This window comes from Salvelinus namaycush, chromosome 26 (assembly GCF_016432855.1).
Source record: "Salvelinus namaycush isolate Seneca chromosome 26, SaNama_1.0, whole genome shotgun sequence".
NCBI lineage: Eukaryota > Metazoa > Chordata > Actinopteri > Salmoniformes > Salmonidae > Salvelinus > Salvelinus namaycush.
The window spans coordinates 40121101-40141194 of NC_052332.1; the positions used below are offsets into that span (position 1 = coordinate 40121101).

Here is a 20094-nt window from a genome sequence, read left to right on the forward strand (position 1 = left end):
ACTCCAGCAGCATGGCTGTGTAGTAAACCATGGCTGTCAAGACTCCAGCAGCATGCCTGTGCAGTAAACCATGGCAGTATAGACTCCAGCAGCAGGGCTGTGCAGTAAACCATGGCAGTATAGACTCCAGCAGCATGGCTGTGTAGTAAACCATGGCAGTATAGACTCCAGCAGCAGGGCTGTGCAGTAAACCATGGCAGTATAGACTCCAGCAGCAGGGCTGTGCAGTAAACCATGGCAGTATAGACTCCAGCTGCATGGCTGTGTAGTAAACCATGGCAGTATAGACTCCAGCTGCATGGCTGTGCAGTAAACCATGGCAGTATAGACTCCAGCTGCATGGCTGTGTATAGTAAACCATGGCAGTATAGACTCCAGCAGCATGGCTGTGCAGTAAACCATGGCAGTATAGACTCCAGCAGCATGGCTGTGTATAGTTAACCATGGCTGTAAAGACTCCATCAGCATGGCTGTGTAGTAAACCATGGCAGTATAGACTCCAGCAGCATGGCTGTGCAGTAAACCATGGCAGTATAGACTCCAGCAGCATGGCTGTGCAGTAAACCATGGCAGTATAGACTCCAGCAGCATGGCTGTGCAGTAAACCATGGCAGTATAGACTCCAGCAGCATGGCTGTGCAGTAAACCATGGAAGTATAGACTCCAGCAGCATGGCTGTGCAGTAAACCATGGCAGTATAGACTCCAGCAGCATGGCTGTGCAGTAAACCATGGCAGTAGAGACTTCAGCAGCATGGCTGTGCAGTCAACCATGGCAGTATAGACTCCAGCAGCATGGCTGTGCAGTAAACCATGGCAGTATAGACTCCAGCAGCATGGCTGTGCAGTAAACCATGGCAGTATAGACTCCAGCAGCATGGCTGTGCAGTAAACCATGGAAGTATAGACTCCAGCAGCATGGCTGTGCAGTAAACCATGGCAGTATAGACTCCAGCAGCATGGCTGTGCAGTAAACCATGGCAGTATAGACTCCAGCAGCATGGCTGTGCAGTAAACCATGGCAGTATAGACTCCAGCAGCATGGCTGTGTATAGTAAACCATGGCAGTATAGACTCCAGCAGCATGGCTGTGCAGTAAACCATGGCAGTATAGACTCCAGCAGCATGGCTGTGCAGTAAACCATGGCAGTATAGACTCCAGCAGCATGGCTGTGCAGTAAACCATGGAAGTATAGACTCCAGCAGCATGGCTGTGCAGTAAACCATGGCAGTATAGACTCCAGCAGCATGGCTGTGCAGTAAACCATGGCAGTATAGACTCCAGCAGCATGGCTGTGTGGTAACTATAGTTACTAGGCCTATAGAATGTAACAGTAACCTCTGTGTAACACATTATTAATTATTCAAGACCTCTAGCCTCCCTAGAAGCGTGTTTATTGGCTGATTGACTGAAGAGGCTCTTCTCAATAGGTTGTCCAGGTGTTCCATCTATTCTCTGTTGTTTTCTCACCGTCAAACCTTCTCCTTCAACGGCCAAACGTTGAATTCTGCAACTGTGTCTAAAAAAACAACAACAACACTATTTTGCTCAAAACATATATATATATTTATTTGTTACCCTTAAGTGTGTGTTTTGTGTTTTGAAAAATATTGTTTTTCAACAGGAAGGTAATACCTAGAGTTGGACTTTTAATAAGCACTGTGAGGACAGGACAGGACAGGGAGAGGGTGACGTAATGCCAGCCCAGGCTAGCTGCATGACTGAAAATATGGGTGGTAATAAATCACACAAAAAAATAATCATATGTTCAGGTACACCTACCTGAAGCAAAGGGGAGAATGAAAGATAGTGTTGATTTGACGGAGAAGGCTGAGGGGGTGAGGGGGAAACAGGCTAAGGCCTGTAGTGGGGGAAGGCATAGCCTCAAGGAGCATTCTGCCAGGGTGTGCCTGTGTGTGTGTGTGTGTGTGTGTGTGTGTGTGTGTGTGTGTGTGTGTGTGTGTGTGTGTGTGTGTGTGTGTGTGTGTGTGTGTGTGTGTGTGTGTGTGTGTGCCCGTGTGTGTGTACTTAGCTGCGTCTGTGACTCACTCAGTGTGACTCAGTCTGTGCAAGAAATGAGAGAAGGAACGAGAGGCCAGTAATGGAAAGGTAGAAACGGACAGATGGACAGATTGAGGCGGAGCCAGAGAGATAGCATGCGGATTCTGACAGACACCAGGACAATAGAGGACTGCATCCTACCCCTGTTTAGGACACGCCAGTCCCTCTCTGTCTGTGACAGACACCCAGGCTGAAATGGCTGAAATATTCCCTATATAGTGCACTACTTTAGACCAGAGCCCTATGGCACCCTATTCCCCTATATAGTGCACTACTTTAGAACTGAGCCCTACGCCACCCTATTCCCTATATAGTGCACTACTTTAGACCAGAGTCCTATGGCACCCTATTCCCTATATAGTGCACTACTTTAGACCAGAGCTCTATGCCACCCTATTCCCTATATAGTACACTGCTAGCATCTGTTACTAAACCAATAACTAGCCAGCTAATATTGTTGCACTCGCTAAGTCTAGGGGTCTTAGACCTAGTTAACTGGTCTGTAACCTGACTAAAGATGTGTATCTACAGTGTATATACAGTACCAATCAACAGTCTGGACACACGCACTCATTCAAGGGTTTTTCTTTATTTTCTACATTGTAGAATAATAGTGAAGACATCAAAACCTATGAAATAACACATATGGAATCATGTAGTAACCAAAAAAGTGTTAAACAATTTAAAATATGATTTTTATATTTGAGAATTTTCGAAGTTGCCACTCTTTGCTTTGATTAACAGCTTTGCACACTCTTGGCATCCTCTCAACCAGCTGGAATGCTTTTCCATGAATACCCCATAGACCAAATTATACGTGCTCATCGCAGAGGCAGAAGGACGGGTGTGATGATTCTGGATGGTCAGATTGCTAGAAAAAATGACAAGCAGCAGCCATGTGGGGAATCGTAGGTGGCTTGTTTCGGCTCGTTTGATCTTGTTCTAGATACCATGTCTTGTTTTTTATGTTGTTTTGACAAGAGGTCGACCTATTAGGATTTTTTTCAACGCCGATACCGATTATTGGAGGACCAGAAAAAGCCGATACCGATTAATCGGCAGTTTTTTTTCCTTTTATATATATATTTTTTTATATTATTTTGTAATAATGACAATTACAACAATACTGAATGAACAATGAACCCTTTTATTTTAACTTAATATAATACATAAATAAAATCTATTTAGTCTCAAATAAATAATGAAACATGTTCAATTTGGTTTAAATAATGCAAAAACACAGTGTTGGAGAAGAAAGTAAAAGTGCATTATGTGCCATGTAAGAAAGCTAACGTTTAAGTTCCTTGCTCAGAACATGAGAACATATGAAAGCTGGTGGTTCAATATTCCCAATTAAGAAGTTTTAGGTTGTAGTTATTATAGGAATTATAGGACTATTTCTCTATACCATTTGTATTTCACATACCTTTGACTATTGGATGTTCTTATAGGCACTATAGTGTTGCCAGCCTAATCTCGGGAGTTGATAGGCTTGAAGTCATAAACAGCGCTGTGCTTCAAGCATTGCTAAGAGCTGCTGGCAAACGCAAGAAAGTGCTGTTTGAATGAATGCTTACGAGCCTGCTGCTGCCTACCACCGCTCAGTCAGACTGCTCTATCAAATATCAAATCATAGACTTTATTATAATATAATAAACACACAGAAATACGAGCCTTTGGTCATTAATATGGTCAAATCCGGAAACTATCATTTAGAAAAAACAAAACGTTTATTCTTTCAGTGAAATACAGAACCGTTCCGTATTTTATCGAACGGGTGGCATCCCTAAGTCTAAATATTGCTGTTACATTGCACAACCTTCAATGTTATGTCATAATTATGTAAAATTCTGGCAAATGAATGATTGTCTTTGTTAGGAAGTGACACAGTTCGCAACGAGCCAGGCGGCCCAAACTGCTGCATATACCCTGACTCTGCTTGCACTGAACGCAAGAGAATTGACACAATTTCCCTAGTTAATATTGCCTGCTAACATGCGATTATTTTAACTAAATATGCAGGTTTAAAAAAATATATACTTCTGTGTATTGACTTTAAGAAAGGCATTGATGATTATGGTTAGGTACATTCGTGAAACGAATGTGCTTTTTTTGAGAATGCGCTTTTGTTAAATCATCACCCGTTTGGCGAAGTTGAATTAGGCTGTGATTCGAGGATAAATTAACAGGCACCGCATTGATTATATGCAACGCAGGACACGCTAGTTAACCTAGTAATATCATCAACCATGTGTAGTTAACTAGTGATTATGATTGATTGATTTTTATAAGATAAGTTAAATGCTAGCTAGCAACTTACCTTGGTTCATTGCAGCCACAAGGTTCCTTTTGACGCTACACTCGCGTAACAGGTGGTCAGCCTGCCACGCAGTTTACTCGTGGATTGCAATTTAATCGGCCATAATCGGTGTCCGAAAAGGCCGATTTTACCAATTGTTAAGAAAATTTGAAATCGACCCTAGTCGACCTCTAGTTTTGAGTCATGTCACATCTATGCTAACATGGCTAAAATTCACTAGCTAGACAACCAACGACTGTAACGATGTATTTGAGAGACAAGTGGTCATTGTGCAAATGTATTTATGTTTTTAATTCGTTTTGGAGTCTAATATAATAGTTGAGGTAAAGTTTTAGTCTCCCAAACAGGTTTGTTAATTATTTTAATTCAGTGTACTGAATAGTACATTTTTTCTTCATGATTTAGTTTTTGTTTACTATAATAACCTTGGTGTGTTCATTTGACTCCCTAGTAACGGGTGTATCTGGGTACTACAGAGGATAACCACATGACCCTGCTGTCTTTCTCTCTCTCGCCCTCTTTCTCTCTCCCTGTCTCTCTCCCTGTCTCTCTCCCTGTCTCTCTCCCTGTCTCTCTCCTAAAGGTGGGCTCTCATCGTGTCAAGCTCTCCAGAGGGTACGAGGCCAACGCACCGGCTTTTGAGAGGTAATTAGTTTCCCCTCAGTCTGTTAGCTGTGTAAACCTTATAGTAGTGTGACGAGATGAGAGGAGACACAGCCCTTCCTCTGGATGATGTGCTTCATACTGAAGCAGTTGGTTAAAAGGAAAGTTCTGGGCCACCAGATAAGACTGGACACTGGGTGCATCCCAAATGGCATCATATTATCCTTATATAGTCCACTACTTTGGACCAGAGTCATACTGGGGATAGTCCACTACTTTGGACCAGAGTCATACTGGGGATAGTCCACTACTTTGGACCAGAGTCATACTGGGGATAGTGCACTACTTTGGACCAGAGTCATACTGGGGATAGTCCACTACTTTGGACCAGAGTCATACTGGGGATAGTGTACTACTTTGGACCAGAGTCATACTGGGGATAGTGCACTACTTTGGACCAGAGTCATACTGGGGATAGTGCACTACTTTGGACCAGAGTCATACTGGGGATAGTGCACTACTTTGGACCAGAGTCATACTGGGGATAGTGTACTACTTTGGACCAGAGTCCTACTGGGGATAGTGTACTACTTTGGACCAGAGTCATACTGGGGATAGTGCACTACTTTGGACCAGAGTCATACTGGGGATAGTGTACTACTTTGGACCAGAGTCATACTGGGGATAGTGTACTACTTTGGACCAGAGTCATACTGGGGATAGTGTACTACTTTGGACCAGAGTCATATTGGGGATAGTGCACTACTTTGGACCAGAGTCATATTGGGGATAGTGCACTACTTTGGACCAGAGTCATACTGGGGATAGTGCACTACTTTGGACCAGAGTCCTACTGGGGATAGTGTACTACTTTGGACCAGAGTCATACTGGGGATAGTTCACTACTTTGGACCAGAGTCATATTGGGGATAGTGCACTACTTTGGACCAGAGTCATACTGGGGATAGTGCACTACTTTGGACCAGAGTCATACTGGGGATAGTGCACTACTTTGGACCAGAGTCATACTGGGGATAGTGTACTACTTTGGACCAGAGTCATACTGGGGATAGTGCACTACTTTGGACCAGAGTCATACTGGGGATAGTGCACTACTTTGGACCAGAGTCATATCGGGGATAGTGCACTACTTTGGACCAGAGTCATACTGGGGATAGTGCACTACTTTGGACCAGAGTCATACTGGGGATAGTTCACTACTTTGGACCAGAGTCATACTGGGGATAGTGCACTACTTTGGACCAGAGTCATACTGGGGATAGTGCACTACTTTGGACCAGAGTCATATTGGGGATAGTGCACTACTTTGGACCAGAGTCATACTGGGGATAGTGCACTACTTTGGACCAGAGTCATACTGGGGATAGTGCACTACTTTGGACCAGAGTCATATTGGGGATAGTGCACTACTTTGGACCAGAGTCATACTGGGGATAGTGCACTACTTTGGACCAGAGTCATATCGGGGATAGTTCACTACTTTGGACCAGAGTCATACTGGGGATAGTGCACTACTTTGGACCAGAGTCATATCGGGGATAGTTCACTACTTTGGACCAGAGTCATATTGGGGATAGTGTACTACTTTGGACCAGAGTCATACTGGGGATAGTGCATTACTTTGGACCAGAGTCATACTGGGGATAGTGTACTACTTTGGACCAGAGTCATGCTGGGGATAGTGCACTACTTTGGACCAGAGTCATACTGGGGATAATCCACTACTTTGTACCAGAGTCATACTGGGGATAGTGCACTACTTTGGACCAGAGTCATACTGGGGATAGTCCACTACTTTGGACCAGAGTCATACTGGGGATAGTGTACTACTTTGGACCAGAGTCATATTGGGGATAGTGCACTACTTTGGACCAGAGTCATACTGGGGATAGTGCACTACTTTGGACCAGAGTCATACTGGGGATAGTGCACTACAGAGGGAATAGGGTGTCTGACTACTTCTACTAGGTCACACAGAGAGAGAGAGACATTAAACACTAGTCTTGTTGACATTAGCAAGGCTGCAGTAGGATTTAAATGCTACTTTACTGAATAAAAAATATAAACGCAATATGTAGTGTTGTTCTCATGTTTCATGAGCTGAAATTCAAGATTCTAGACATTTTCCAAATGCACAAAAAACGTATTTGTCAAATTTTGTGCATAAATTTGTTTACATCCCTGTTAGTGAGCATTTCTGCTTTTACAAGATAATCCATCCACCTGACAGGTGTGGCATATAAAAAAAAAAAGGGTGATTAAAAATAGCATGATCATTACACAGGTGCACCTTGTGCCAGGGACAATAAAATGGCCCCAAAAATGTGCAGTTTTGTCACACAAAGCAAAGCCACCGATGTCTCAAGTTTTGAGGGAGCGTGCAATTGGCATGCTGACTGCAGGAATGTCCACCAGAGCTGTTGCCAGATAATTTAATGTTTGTTTCTCTACCATAATCCGCCTCCAACGTTGTTTTAGAGAATTTGGCAGTACGTACAACCGGCCTCACAACCGCAGACCACGTGTAACCACGCCAGCCCAGGACCTCCACATCCAGATTCTTCACCTGCGGGGTTTATCTGAGACCAGCCACCCGGATAGCTAATGAACTGTGGCTTTGCACAAACGAAGAATTTCTGCACAAACTGTCAGAAATCGTCTCAGGGAAGCTCACCTGCACACCTCACCAGGGTGCTGATCTGACTGCAGGTTCACATTGTAACTGACTTCAGTGGGGGAAAAGCTACTTTTGATGGGGAAGTGTGTTCTTCACGGATTCCAACTGTACCGGGTGTCAGACAGCGTGTATGGGGTCGTGTGGGGGCGACCGGTGCCCTGCTCTGGGGTTATGGTATGGGCAGACATAAGCTACGGACAATGAACACACTTAAATACTGTGACGAGATCCTGAGGCCCGTTGTCGTGCCATTCATCCACCGCCATCACCTCATGATTCAGCAGGATAAGGCACAGCCCCGTGACACAAGGATCTGTACACATAACCAACAGATGTATATCTGTATTCCCAGTCGTGAAATCCATAGATTAGGGCCTCATGAATTCATTTAAATTGACTGATTTCCTGATATGAACTGTAACTCAGTAAAATGTTTGAAATTGTTGCATGTTGTGTTTTATGTTTTTGTTCAGTGTACTAGGTGGTTGTTACCTTGACTGTTAACCATTACATACACCTGTAATATCCCCTGTCTGAGTGGGTCTTCTCTGTAGTGGGTCTTCTCTGTAGTGGGTCTTCTCTGTAGTGGGTTCTACTGTCTGAGTGGGGCTTCTGTCTGAGTGGGGCTTCTGTCTGAGTGGGTCTTCTGTCTGAGTGGGTCTTCTGTCTGAGTGGGGCTTCTCTGTAGTGGGGTCTTCTGTCTGAGTGGGGTCTTCTGTCTGAGTGGGGCTTCTGTCTGAGTGGGGTCTTCTCTGTAGTGGGGCTTCTCTGTAGTGAGGTATACTGTCTGAGTGGGGCTTCTCTGTAGTGGGTTCTACTGTCTGAGTGGGGCTTCTCTGTAGTGGGTTCTTCTGTCTGTAGTGGGGCTTCTGTCTGTAGTGGGGTCTTCTCTGTAGTGGGGTCTTCTCTGTAGTGGGGTCTACTGTCTGAGTGGGTCTTCACTGAGGCTGGTTCCTTTGACGATGTCGTAATGCCTCTGACTCTCAGGTGTCATCTTCTGGGGAGGCGGGGGGGGGGGGTCTGTGGGAGGGATATCTCACCTGTGTATGTGACTGTGTTCCAGAGGGATATCTCACCTGTGTATGTGACTGTGTTCCAGAGTGATATCTCACCTGTGTATGTGACTGTGTTCCAGAGTGATATCTCACCTGTGTATGTGACTGTGTTCCAGAGTGATATCTCACCTGTGTATGTGACTGTGTTCCAGAGGGATATCTCACCTGTGTATGTGACTGTGTTCCAGAGTGATATCTCACCTGTGTATGTGACTGTGTTCCAGAGTGATATCTCACCTGTGTATGTGACTGTGTTCCAGAGTGATATCTCACCTGTGTATGTGACTGTGTTCCAGAGTGATATCTCACCTGTGTATGTGACTGTGTTCCAGAGTGATATCTCACCTGTGTATGTGACTGTGTTCCAGAGTGATATCTCACCTGTGTATGTGACTGTGTTCCAGAGTGATATCTCACCTGTGTATGTGACTGTGTTCCAGAGTGATATCTCACCTGTGTATGTGACTGTGTTCCAGACACTTCAGTGCTCTGAGGAGGCTGTATGGGAAACAGGTGATCATCAACCTGCTAGGCATGAAGGAGGGAGAACACATGCTCAGCAAAGCATTCCAGGTACATAACCCCTACCCCTCCTGTAACCCTTAACCCCTACCTCTTCTATAACCTTTAACCCCTCCTATAACCCTTAACCCCTACCTCTTCTATAACCCCTAACCCCTCCTATAACCCTTAACCCCTACCTCTTCTATAACCCCTAACCCCTCCCATTACCCTTAACCCCTACCTCTTCTATAACCCCTAACCCCTACCTCTTCTATAACCCCTAACCCCTCCTATAACCCTTAACCCCTAACTCCTCCTATAACCCTTAACCCCTTCCCCTCCTATAACCCTTAACCCCTAAACCCTCCTATAACCCTTAACCCCTACCCCTCCTATAACCCTTAACCCCTAACTCCTCCTATAACCCTTAACCCCTAACTCCTCCTATAACCCTTAACCCCTAACCCCTACCTCTTCTATAACCCCTAACCCCTCCTATAACCCTTAACCCCTAACCCCTCCTATAACCCTTAACCCCTAACCCCTCCTATAACCCTTAACCCCTACCCCTCCTATAACCCTTAACCCCTAACTCCTCCTATAACCCTTAACCCCTAACCCCTACCTCTTCTATAACCCCTAACCCCTCCTATAACCCTTAACCCCTACCCCTCCTATAACCCTTAACCCCTAACTCCTCCTATAACCCTTAACCCCTAACCCCTACCTCTTCTATAACCCCTAACCCCTCCTATAACCCTTAACCCCTACCCCTCCTATAACCCTTAACCCCTAACCCCTCCTATAACCCTTAACCCCTACCCTTCCTATAACCCTTAACCCCTAACCCCTCCTATAACCCTTAACCCCTACCTCTTCTATAACCCTTCCTCCTATCCCTAACCTGTTCAGCATGAAGTAGGGAGAACACATGCTCAACAAAGCACTCCATATACATCTACCCTTACTATAACCCCAACCCTAACCCCAGTCAACAAAGCACTCCAGATACATCTAACCTTACTATAACCCCAGTCAACAAAGCATTCCAGATACATCTAACCTTACTATAACCCCAACACTAACCCCAGTCAACAAAGCACTCCAGATACATCTAACTTTACTATAACCCCAACCCTAACCCCAGTCAACAAAGCATTACAGATACATCTAACCTTACATTCTCCAGGGTTCATGTACCTGAAGCAGATTTCAGATAAAAAAAATTGTCTTCTGCTTTTAGCGGGTGTTTTTTAGGATCTTAAATGTGTCCGTCCCCTCCCGTCTCTGTCAGAGTCACCTGAAGGCGTCCGAACACGCCGGAGCTGTGAAGATGATTAACTTTGACTACCATCAGATGGTGAAGGGCGGTAAAGCTGACAAACTCCACAGTGTCCTCAAACCTCAGCTCAACAAGTTTCTGGATGACTGTAGCTTCTTCTACTACTCTGGAGAGACCGGGGTTACCAAGTGAGACCACACACAGACACACACACGCACAAACACACGCACACACACACACACACACACACACACGCCAGCAACAAATGCCGAACCTACACATCCAAGTATAACTGACCAGATTATGAAAGACAAGCGTTGCAATTTAGTGTGTGTAAAAGGTTATTTATTTAATTTAAAAAAAAAATGTCTATCAATAATGATAAACCACCTAGAACCGACAACTTGGATGGAAAATGATTTGAAGATGGTAGCGGACTATATTGCCACTCCTATTTGCAATCTCTTCAATCTAAGCCTACAGGAAATTGTGTTCCCTCAGGCCTGGAGGGAAGCAAAAACTATTCCCGTTACCCCCCCAAAAAAGGGAAGCTCAAACAGCTGACCAATCAGCCTGCTACTGACCCTTAGTAAACTTTAGGATATTTGTTTTTACCAGATAGAATGGTATTTCACAATAAACAAATGAACTGACTTTCAACACGCTTATAAGGGAAGGGCACTCAACATGTAAGGAACTAACACAAATGAAATAAATAGTTAAGAACATTGTGGCAGCTGTTTTTCTTTTTGTTAAAACTTCAGTGCAGCTTTTGACATTTATTGTTCATATTTTGCTGCTGAAAAAAACACATGTGTTTATTGCTTTAAATCCCCTGTTATAATGTGGATAGAGAGTTACCTGTCTAACAGAACACAGAGGGTGTTCTCTAATGGAAGCCTCTCAAACATAATCCAGGTAGAATCAGGAATTCCCCAGGGCAGCTGTCTAGGCTGCTCCAGGTAGAGTTTGCCAGACTTCCAGGTAGAGTTGACCTCCAGGTAGAGTTGACCTCCAGGTAGAGTTGACCTCCAGGTACAGTTGACCTCCAGGTACAGTTGACCTCCAGGTACAGTTGACCTCCAGGTACAGTTGACCTCCAGGTAGAGTTCGGCATACCTCCAGGTAGAGTTCGGCATACCTCCAGGTAGAGTTCGGCATACCTCCAGGTAGAGTTCGGCATACCTCCAGGTAGAGTTCGGCATACCTCCAGGTAGAGTTTGCCAGACCTCCAGGTAGAGTTTGCCAGACCTCCAGGTAGAGTTTGCCAGACCTCCAGGTAGAGTTCGGCATACCTCCAGGTAGAGTTTGCCAGACCTCCAGGTAGAGTTTGCCAGACCTCCAGGTAGAGTTTGCCAGACCTCCAGGTAGAGTTCGGCATACCTCCAGGTAGAGTTGACCTCCAGGTAGAGTTGACCTCCAGGTAGAGTTTGACATACCTCCAGGTAGAGTTCGGCATACCTCCAGGTAGAGTTCGGCATACCTCCCAGGTAGAGTTCGGCATACCTCCCAGGTAGAGTTCGGCATACCTCCCAGGTAGAGTTCGGCATACTTCCCAGGTAGAGTTCGGCATACTTCCCAGGTAGAGTTCGGCATACTTCCCAGGTAGAGTTCGGCATACTTCCCAGGTAGAGTTCGGCATACTTCCCAGGTAGAGTTCGGCATACTTCCCAGGTAGAGTTGACCTCCCAGGTAGAGTTGACCTCCCAGGTAGAGTTGACCTCCCAGGTAGAGTTGACCTCCCAGGTAGAGTTGACCTCCCAGGTAGAGTTGACCTCCCAGGTAGAGTTGACCTCCAGGTTGAGTTCGGCATACCTCCAGGTAGAGTTCGGCATACCTCCAGGTAGAGTTCGACATACCTCCAGGTAGAGTTTGCCAGACCTCCAGGTAGAGTTTGCCAGACCTCCAGGTAGAGTTTGCCAGACCTCCAGGTAGAGTTTGACATACCTCCAGGTAGAGTTTGACATACCTCCAGGTAGAGTTTGACATACCTCCAGGTAGAGTTTGACATACCTCCAGGTAGAGTTTGACATACCTCCAGGTAGAGTTTGACATACCTCCAGGTAGAGTTTGACATACCTCCAGGTAGAGTTGGACATACCTCCAGGTAGAGTTTGCCAGACCTCAATAAGATAGTACTAAATATTTCCAAAACTAAAAGCGTTGTATTTGGGACAAACCATTCACTAAACCCTAAACCTCAACTAAAACTTGTAATGAATAATTGTCACGAGAATTTTCAATCCCAATGATAATAACTAATACTCAATAGCTTTGACCATCAATCAATCCCCGAGGTTTGTAAGACCATAATAATAATAATTAGTCAAAGACCCAGTTTATGCAAAAGGTCAGTACAGTTTATTAACGAGAACGTTCTCCAGTCCACAATACAAAGACATCCATTTTATAGCAACGCACATACTTCCACACAAACAGTAGGTATCCTACACACATACTTCCACACAAACAGCAGATATCCTACACACATACTTCCACACGAACAGTAGGTATCCTACGCACATACTTCCACACAAACAGTAGATATCCTACGCACATACTTCCACACAAACAGTAGATATCCTACGCACATACTTCCACACAAACAGTAGATATCCTACGCACATACTGACACACAAACAGTAGGTATCCTACGCACATACTTCCACACAAACAGTAGGTATCCTACGCACATACTGACACACAAACAGTAGATATATCCTACGCACATACTTCCACACAAACAGTAGGTCTGCACCCAATCTTGCTCAGACAGTCTGTGTTTAAGATACTATAAAGATTAATTGTACAGATATATTGTTTTACCCTAATTCTGACTAAACCTACACACATCATTAAGAATACTTTTATGATTCTAATCAATTTCATACAATTATATATATAGTTTCAGGGTGGAATATTCTAATCATTCATTTAAACATATAAATTCCATTAACAATAATGTGGTAATTGAACAAGTTGAGGTGACTAAACTTTTTGGTGTAACTCTGGATCGTAAACTGTCATGGTCAAAACATATTGATACAACAGTAGCTAAGATGGGGGAGAAGTCTGTCTATAATAAATCACTGCTCTGCCTTCTTACCAACACTATGAACTTAACAAGTCCTTACAGGCCCTAGTTCTGTCGCAGCTGGACGACTGTCCAGTCATATGGTCAAGTGTCACAAAAAGGGACGTAGGCAAATTACAGTTGACCCAGAACAGCAGTGCACCTGGCCCTTAAATATACACAGAGAACTAACATCAATGACTTGCAAGTTAATCTCTCCTGGCTCAAAGTAGAGGAGAGATTGACATGCATCACTACTTGTCTTTGTTGAACGGTATTGACATGTTGAAAGTACCGAGTCTGTCTGTTCATAAGACTAGCACACAGATCAGACACCCATAGATACCCCACAAGACATGTCAGCAGAGGTCCCTTCACAGTCTCCATGTCCAGATCAGACACCCATAGATACCCCACAAGACATGTCAGCAGAGGTCCCTTCACAGTCTCCATGTCCAGATCAGACACCCATAGATACCCCACAAGACATGTCAGCAGAGGTCCCTTCACAGTCTCCATGTCCAGATCAGACACCCATAGATACCCCACAAGACATGTCAGCAGAGGTCCCTTCACAGTCTCCATGTCCAGATCAGACACCCATAGATACCCCACAAGACATGTCAGCAGAGGTCCCTTCACAGTCTCCATGTCCAGATCAGACACCCATAGATACCCCACAAGACATGTCAGCAGAGGTCCCTTCACAGTCTCCATGTCCAGATCAGACACCCATAGATACCCCACAAGACATGTCAGCAGAGGTCCCTTCACAGTCTCCATGTCCAGAACAGACACCCATAGATACCCCACAAGACATGTCAGCAGAGGTCCCTTCACAGTCTCCATGTCCAGATCAGACACCCATAGATACCCCACAAGACATGTCAGCAGAGGTCCCTTCACAGTCTCCATGTCCAGATCAGACACCCATAGATACCCCACAAGACATGTCAGCAGAGGTCCCTTCACAGTCTCCATGTCCAGAACAGACACCCATAGATACCCCACAAGACATGTCAGCAGAGGTCCCTTCACAGTCTCCATGTCCAGAACAGACATCCATAGATACCCCACAAGACATGTCAGCAGAGGTCCCTTCACAGTCTCCATGTCCAGAACAGACACCCATAGATACCCCACAAGACATGTCAGCAGAGGTCCCTTCACAGTCTCCATGTCCAGAACAGACATCCATAGATACCCCACAAGACATGTCAGCAGAGGTCCCTTCACAGTCTCCATGTCCAGAACAGACATCCATAGATACCCCACAAGACATGTCAGCAGAGGTCCCTTCACAGTCTCCATGTCCAGATCAGACACCCATAGATACCCCACAAGACATGTCAGCAGAGGTCCCTTCACAGTCTCCATGTCCAGAACAGACACCCATAGATACCCCACAAGACATGTCAGCAGAGGTCCCTTCACAGTCTCCATGTCCAGAACAGACATCCATAGATACCCCACAAGACATGTCTGCAAAGGTCCCTTCACAGTCTCCATGTCCAGAACAGACACCCATAGATACCCCACAAGACATGTCAGCAGAGGTCCCTTCACAGTCTCCATGTCCAGATCAGACACCCATAGATACCCCACAAGACATGTCAGCAGAGGTCCCTTCACAGTCTCCATGTCCAGATCAGACACCCATAGATACCCCACAAGACATGTCAGCAGAGGTCCCTTCACAGTCTCCATGTCCAGATCAGACACCCATAGATACCCCACAAGACATGTCAGCAGAGGTCCCTTCACAGTCTCCATGTCCAGAACAGACATCCACATCAAGTCACTAAAGCGAGCAGGTTTAAAAAAGATATGTATTACACAACACGGACTGTGAAGAGCCACACACATTCTAACACACACACACACACACACACACACACACACACACACACACACACACACACACACACACACACACACACACACACACACACACACACACACACATATTGTAATTCTGTGGTATTGTGGATTTGATATTGTAGTAATGTCTTGTATAATGTTATGGGTTATTGATGATGTAGGCTGTTGTTTTTTTGTTTAAACACTGTTTGGACCTGAAGAAGAGTTGCCTTGGCAGCAGCTAATGGGGAAGAGTTGCCTTGGCAGCAGCTAATGGGGAAGAGTTGCCTTGGCAGCAGCTAATGGGGAAGAGTTGCCTTGACAGCAGCTAATGGGGAAGAGTTGCCTTGACAGCAGCTAATGGGGAAGAGTTGCCTTGGCAGCAGCTAATGGGGAAGAGTTGCCTTGGCAGCAGCTAATGGGGAAGAGTTGCCTTGGCAGCAGCTAATGGGGAAGAGTTGCCTTGGCAGCAGCTAATGGGGAAGAGTTGCCTTGGCAGCAGCTAATGGGGAAGAGTTGCCTTGGCAGCAGCTAATGGGGAAGAGTTGCCTTGGCAGCAGCTAATGGGGAAGAGTTGCCTTGGCAGCAGCTAATGGGGAAGAGTTGCCTTGGCAGCAGCTAATGGGGAAGAGTTGCCTTGGCAGCAGCTAATGGGGAAGAGTTGCCTTGGCAGCAGCTAATGGGGAAGAGTTGCCGTGGCAGCAGCTAATGGGGAAGAGTTGCCTTGGCAGCAGCTAATGGGGAAGAGTTGCCTTGGCAGCAGCTAATGGGGAAGAGTTGCCGTGGCAGCAGCTAATGGGGAAGAGTTGCCTTGGCAGCAGCTAATGGGGAAGAGTTGCCTTGGCAGCAGCTAATGGGGAAGAGTTGCCTTGGCAGCAGCTAATGGGGAAGAGTTGCCTTGGCAGCAGCTAATGGGGATCCTAATAAATCCTCAACTCTCTTCTCCTCCTCCTCCTCCTCTCCCAGGTCTCAGAGTGGTACCCTCAGGACCAACTGTCTAGACTGTCTAGACAGAACCAACAGTGTCCAGGCCTACTTCGCTTTGGAGGTGAGACACACACATTCAGTCTCACACAGGGACTTTAAGTTAATGGATCTCTATTTTAAGAAGTTCCTCTGTGACATGAATGTGTAGCTGGCAAAGCATGAATCATATTCGAGGAGTCTCCTACCCTGACTCTCTACCCTCCATCCATCCCTCCTATCTACTTCTTGTCTCCGCCCTGTCTCCGTGTCTCTCTCCTCTACCGCTTCTCTCCTCCTCCTCCCTCTCAACGTCTTCTCTTCCCCCTAATCGACCTTTCTCCTCCTTCCTCTCGCTCTCCTCCCTCTCTCCTCTCCTCCTCCTCCCTCTCCCTCTCCTCCCTCTCTCATCTCATCTCTCTCCCTCTCCTCCCTCCCTCCTCTCCTCCTCCCTTCCTCTCCTCCTCCTCCCTCTCTCCTCCTCCATTCCTCTCCTCCTCCTCCCTCTCTCCTCTCCTCCTCCTCCTCCCTCTCGCTCTCCTCTCTCTCTCCTCCTCCCTCTCCTCCCTCCCTCGCTCTCTCTCCTCCTCCTCCCTCCCCTCCCTCCCTCTCTCCTCCTCCTCCTCCCTCTCTCTCTCCTCCTCCCTCTCCTCCTCCTCCCTCTCTCTCTCCTCCCTCCCTCTCTCCTCCTCCTCCCTTCCTCTCCTCCTCATTCCTCTCCTCCCTCTCCATCTCCTCCCTCCCCTCCCTCCCTCCCTCTCTCCTCCTCCTCCTCCCTCTCTCTCTCCTCCTCCCTCTCCTCCTCCTCCCTCTCTCTCTCCTCCCTCCCTCTCTCCTCCTCCTCCCTTCCTCTCCTCCTCATTCCTCTCCTCCCTCTCCATCTCCTCCCTCTCTCCTCCTCCTCCCTTCCTCTCCTCCTCATTCCTCTCCTCCATCTCCTCCCTCTCCATCTCCTCCCTCTCTCCTCCTCCTCCCTCTCTCCTCCTCCCTTCCTCTCCTCCTCCTCCCTCTCCTCCTCCCTCTCCCTCTCTCCTCCCCTAGATGTTACCTAAACAGTTAGAGGACATGGGTCTGACAGAGAAGCCCCAGCTGGTAGCCAGGTTTCAGGAAGTGTTCAGGTCCATGTGGACGGTTAACGGAGACTCGGTCAGCAAGATCTACGCTGGGACCGGAGCCCTGGACGGAAAGGCTAAGGTAGAAGAATACACACACACACACACACACACACCACACACCACACACACCCACCAATATCTACTCTGGGACCGGGGCCCTGGACGGAAAGGCTAAGGTAGAAGAATACACACACACCAATATCTACTCTGGGTCTAGAGCCCTGGACGGAAAGGCCAAGGTAGAATACATACTAACACCATGTAGACTAGATGTGTGTGCCTCTGTCTCTTAACTCCTGTATGTGTGTGTGCTATCTTCCCCTTTTTGCTGTCCTCTGGACCTCTCTACCTGTTGGGTAAGTTGACGATCCAGTCACTGTCCTACCTTTTACCTGTATCCTGGATCTGTTCCTATCTGGATCTGTGTTGAGCGTCTAGTGGTGATGGTGTCCTCGTGGGGGGGGGGGGGGGGGGTTGTCTGTGTGTCTTCTGTCAAATCAAATGTTATTGGTTCGAGTACATATATTTTGCAGATGTTATCGCAGGTGCCGCGAAATGCTTGTCTTACTAGCTGCAACAGTGCAGTAATATCTAGATACATGCTTGTGTTTCTAGCTCCAACAGTGCAGTAATATCTAGATACATGCTTGTGTTTCTAGCTCCAACAGTGCAGTAATATCTAGATACATGCTTGTGTTTCTAGCTCCAACAGTGCAGTAATATCTAGATACATGCTTGTGTTTCTAGCTCCAACAGTGCAGTAATATCTAGATACATGCTTGTGTTTCTAGCTCCAACAGTGCAGTAATATCTAGATAAATGCTTCTGTTTCTAGCTCCAACAGTGCAGTAATATCTAGATACATGCTTGTGTTTCTAGCTCCAACAGTACAGTAATATCTAATGCTTGTGTTTCTAGCTCCAACAGTGCAGTAATATCTAGATAAATGCTTGTGTTTCTAGCTTCAACAGTACAGTAATATCTAATGCTTGTGTTTCTAGTTCCAACAATGCAGTAATATCTAGATAAATGCTTGTGTTTCTAGCTCCAACAGTACAGTAATATCTAGATAAATGCTTGTGTTTCTAGCTCCAACAGTGCAGTAATATCTAGATAAATGCTTGTGTTTCTAGCTCCAACAGTACAGTAATATCTAGATAAATGCTTGTGTTTCTAGCTCCAACAGTACAGTAGTATCTAACTAAATGCTTGTGTTTCTAGCTCCAACAGTGCAGTAATATCTAGATAAATGCTTGTGTTTCTAGCTCCAACAGTACAGTAATATCTAGATAAATGCTTGTGTTTCTAGCTCCAACAGTGCAGTAATATCTAGATAAATGCTTGTGTTTCTAGCTCCAACAGTGCAGTAATATCTAGATACATGCTTGTGTTTCTAGCTCCAACAGTACAGTAATATCTAATGCTTGTGTTTCTAGCTCCAACAGTGCAGTAATATCTAGATAAATGCTTGTGTTTCTAGCTCCAACAGTACAGTAATATCTAATGCTTGTGTTTCTAGCTCCAACAGTGCAGTAATATCTAGATAAATGCTTGTGTTTCTAGCTCCAACAGTACAGTAATATCTAGATAAATGCTTGTGTTTCTAGCTCCAACAGTACAGTAGTATCTAACTAAATGCTTGTGTTTCTAGTTCCAACAGTGCAGTAATATCTAGATACATGCTTGTGTTTCTAGCTCCAACAGTACAGTAATATCTAGATAAATGCTTGTGTTTCTAGCTCCAACAGTACAGTAATATCTAGATAAATGCTTGTGTTTCTAGCTCCAACAGTACAGTAGTATCTAACTAAATGCTTGTGTTTCTAGCTCCAACAGTGCAGTAATATCTAGATAAATGCTTGTGTTTCTAGCTCCAACAGTGCAGTAATATCTAGATAAATGCTTGTGTTTCTAGCTCCAACAGTACAGTAATATCTAGATAAATGCTTGTGTTTCTAGCTCCAACAGTGCAGTAATATCTAGATAAATGCTTGTGTTTCTAGCTCCAACAGTACAGTAATATCTAGATAAATGCTTGTGTTTCTAGCTCCAACAGTGCAGTAATATCTAGATACATGCTTGTGTTTCTAGCTCCAACAGTACAGTAATATCTAATGCTTGTGTTTCTAGTTCCAACAGTGCAGTAATATCTAGATACATGCTTGTGTTTCTAGCTCCAACAGTACAGTAATATCTAGATAAATGCTTGTGTTTCTAGCTCCAACAGTACAGTAATATCTAGATAAATGCTTGTGTTTCTAGCTCCAACAGTACAGTAGTATCTAACTAAATGCTTGTGTTTCTAGCTCCAACAGTGCAGTAATATCTAGATAAATGCTTGTGTTTCTAGCTCCAACAGTGCAGTAATATCTAGATAAATGCTTGTGTTTCTAGCTACAACAGTACAGTAATATCTAGATAAATGCTTGTGTTTCTAGCTCGAACAGTGCAGTAATATCTAGATAAATGCTTGTGTTTCTAGCTCCAACAGTACAGTAATATCTAGATAAATGCTTGTGTTTCTAGCTCCAACAGTGCAGTAATATCTAGATAAATGCTT

General features: G+C 45.3%; 1 protein-coding gene across 1 annotated transcript in view; it reads left to right on the forward strand.

The window, feature by feature from the left end:
* synj1 (synaptojanin 1) overlaps positions 1–20094 on the forward strand; it is a 120216-nt gene that overhangs the window by 40080 nt on the left and 60042 nt on the right. Inside the window, exons 7-11 of the mRNA XM_038965429.1 lie at positions 4965–5026; positions 9214–9310; positions 10536–10711; positions 16423–16504; positions 17461–17613. Coding sequence (XP_038821357.1) covers positions 4965–5026; positions 9214–9310; positions 10536–10711; positions 16423–16504; positions 17461–17613 — 570 coding nt within the window. The remainder of the gene's footprint in view (positions 1–4964; positions 5027–9213; positions 9311–10535; positions 10712–16422; positions 16505–17460; positions 17614–20094) is intronic.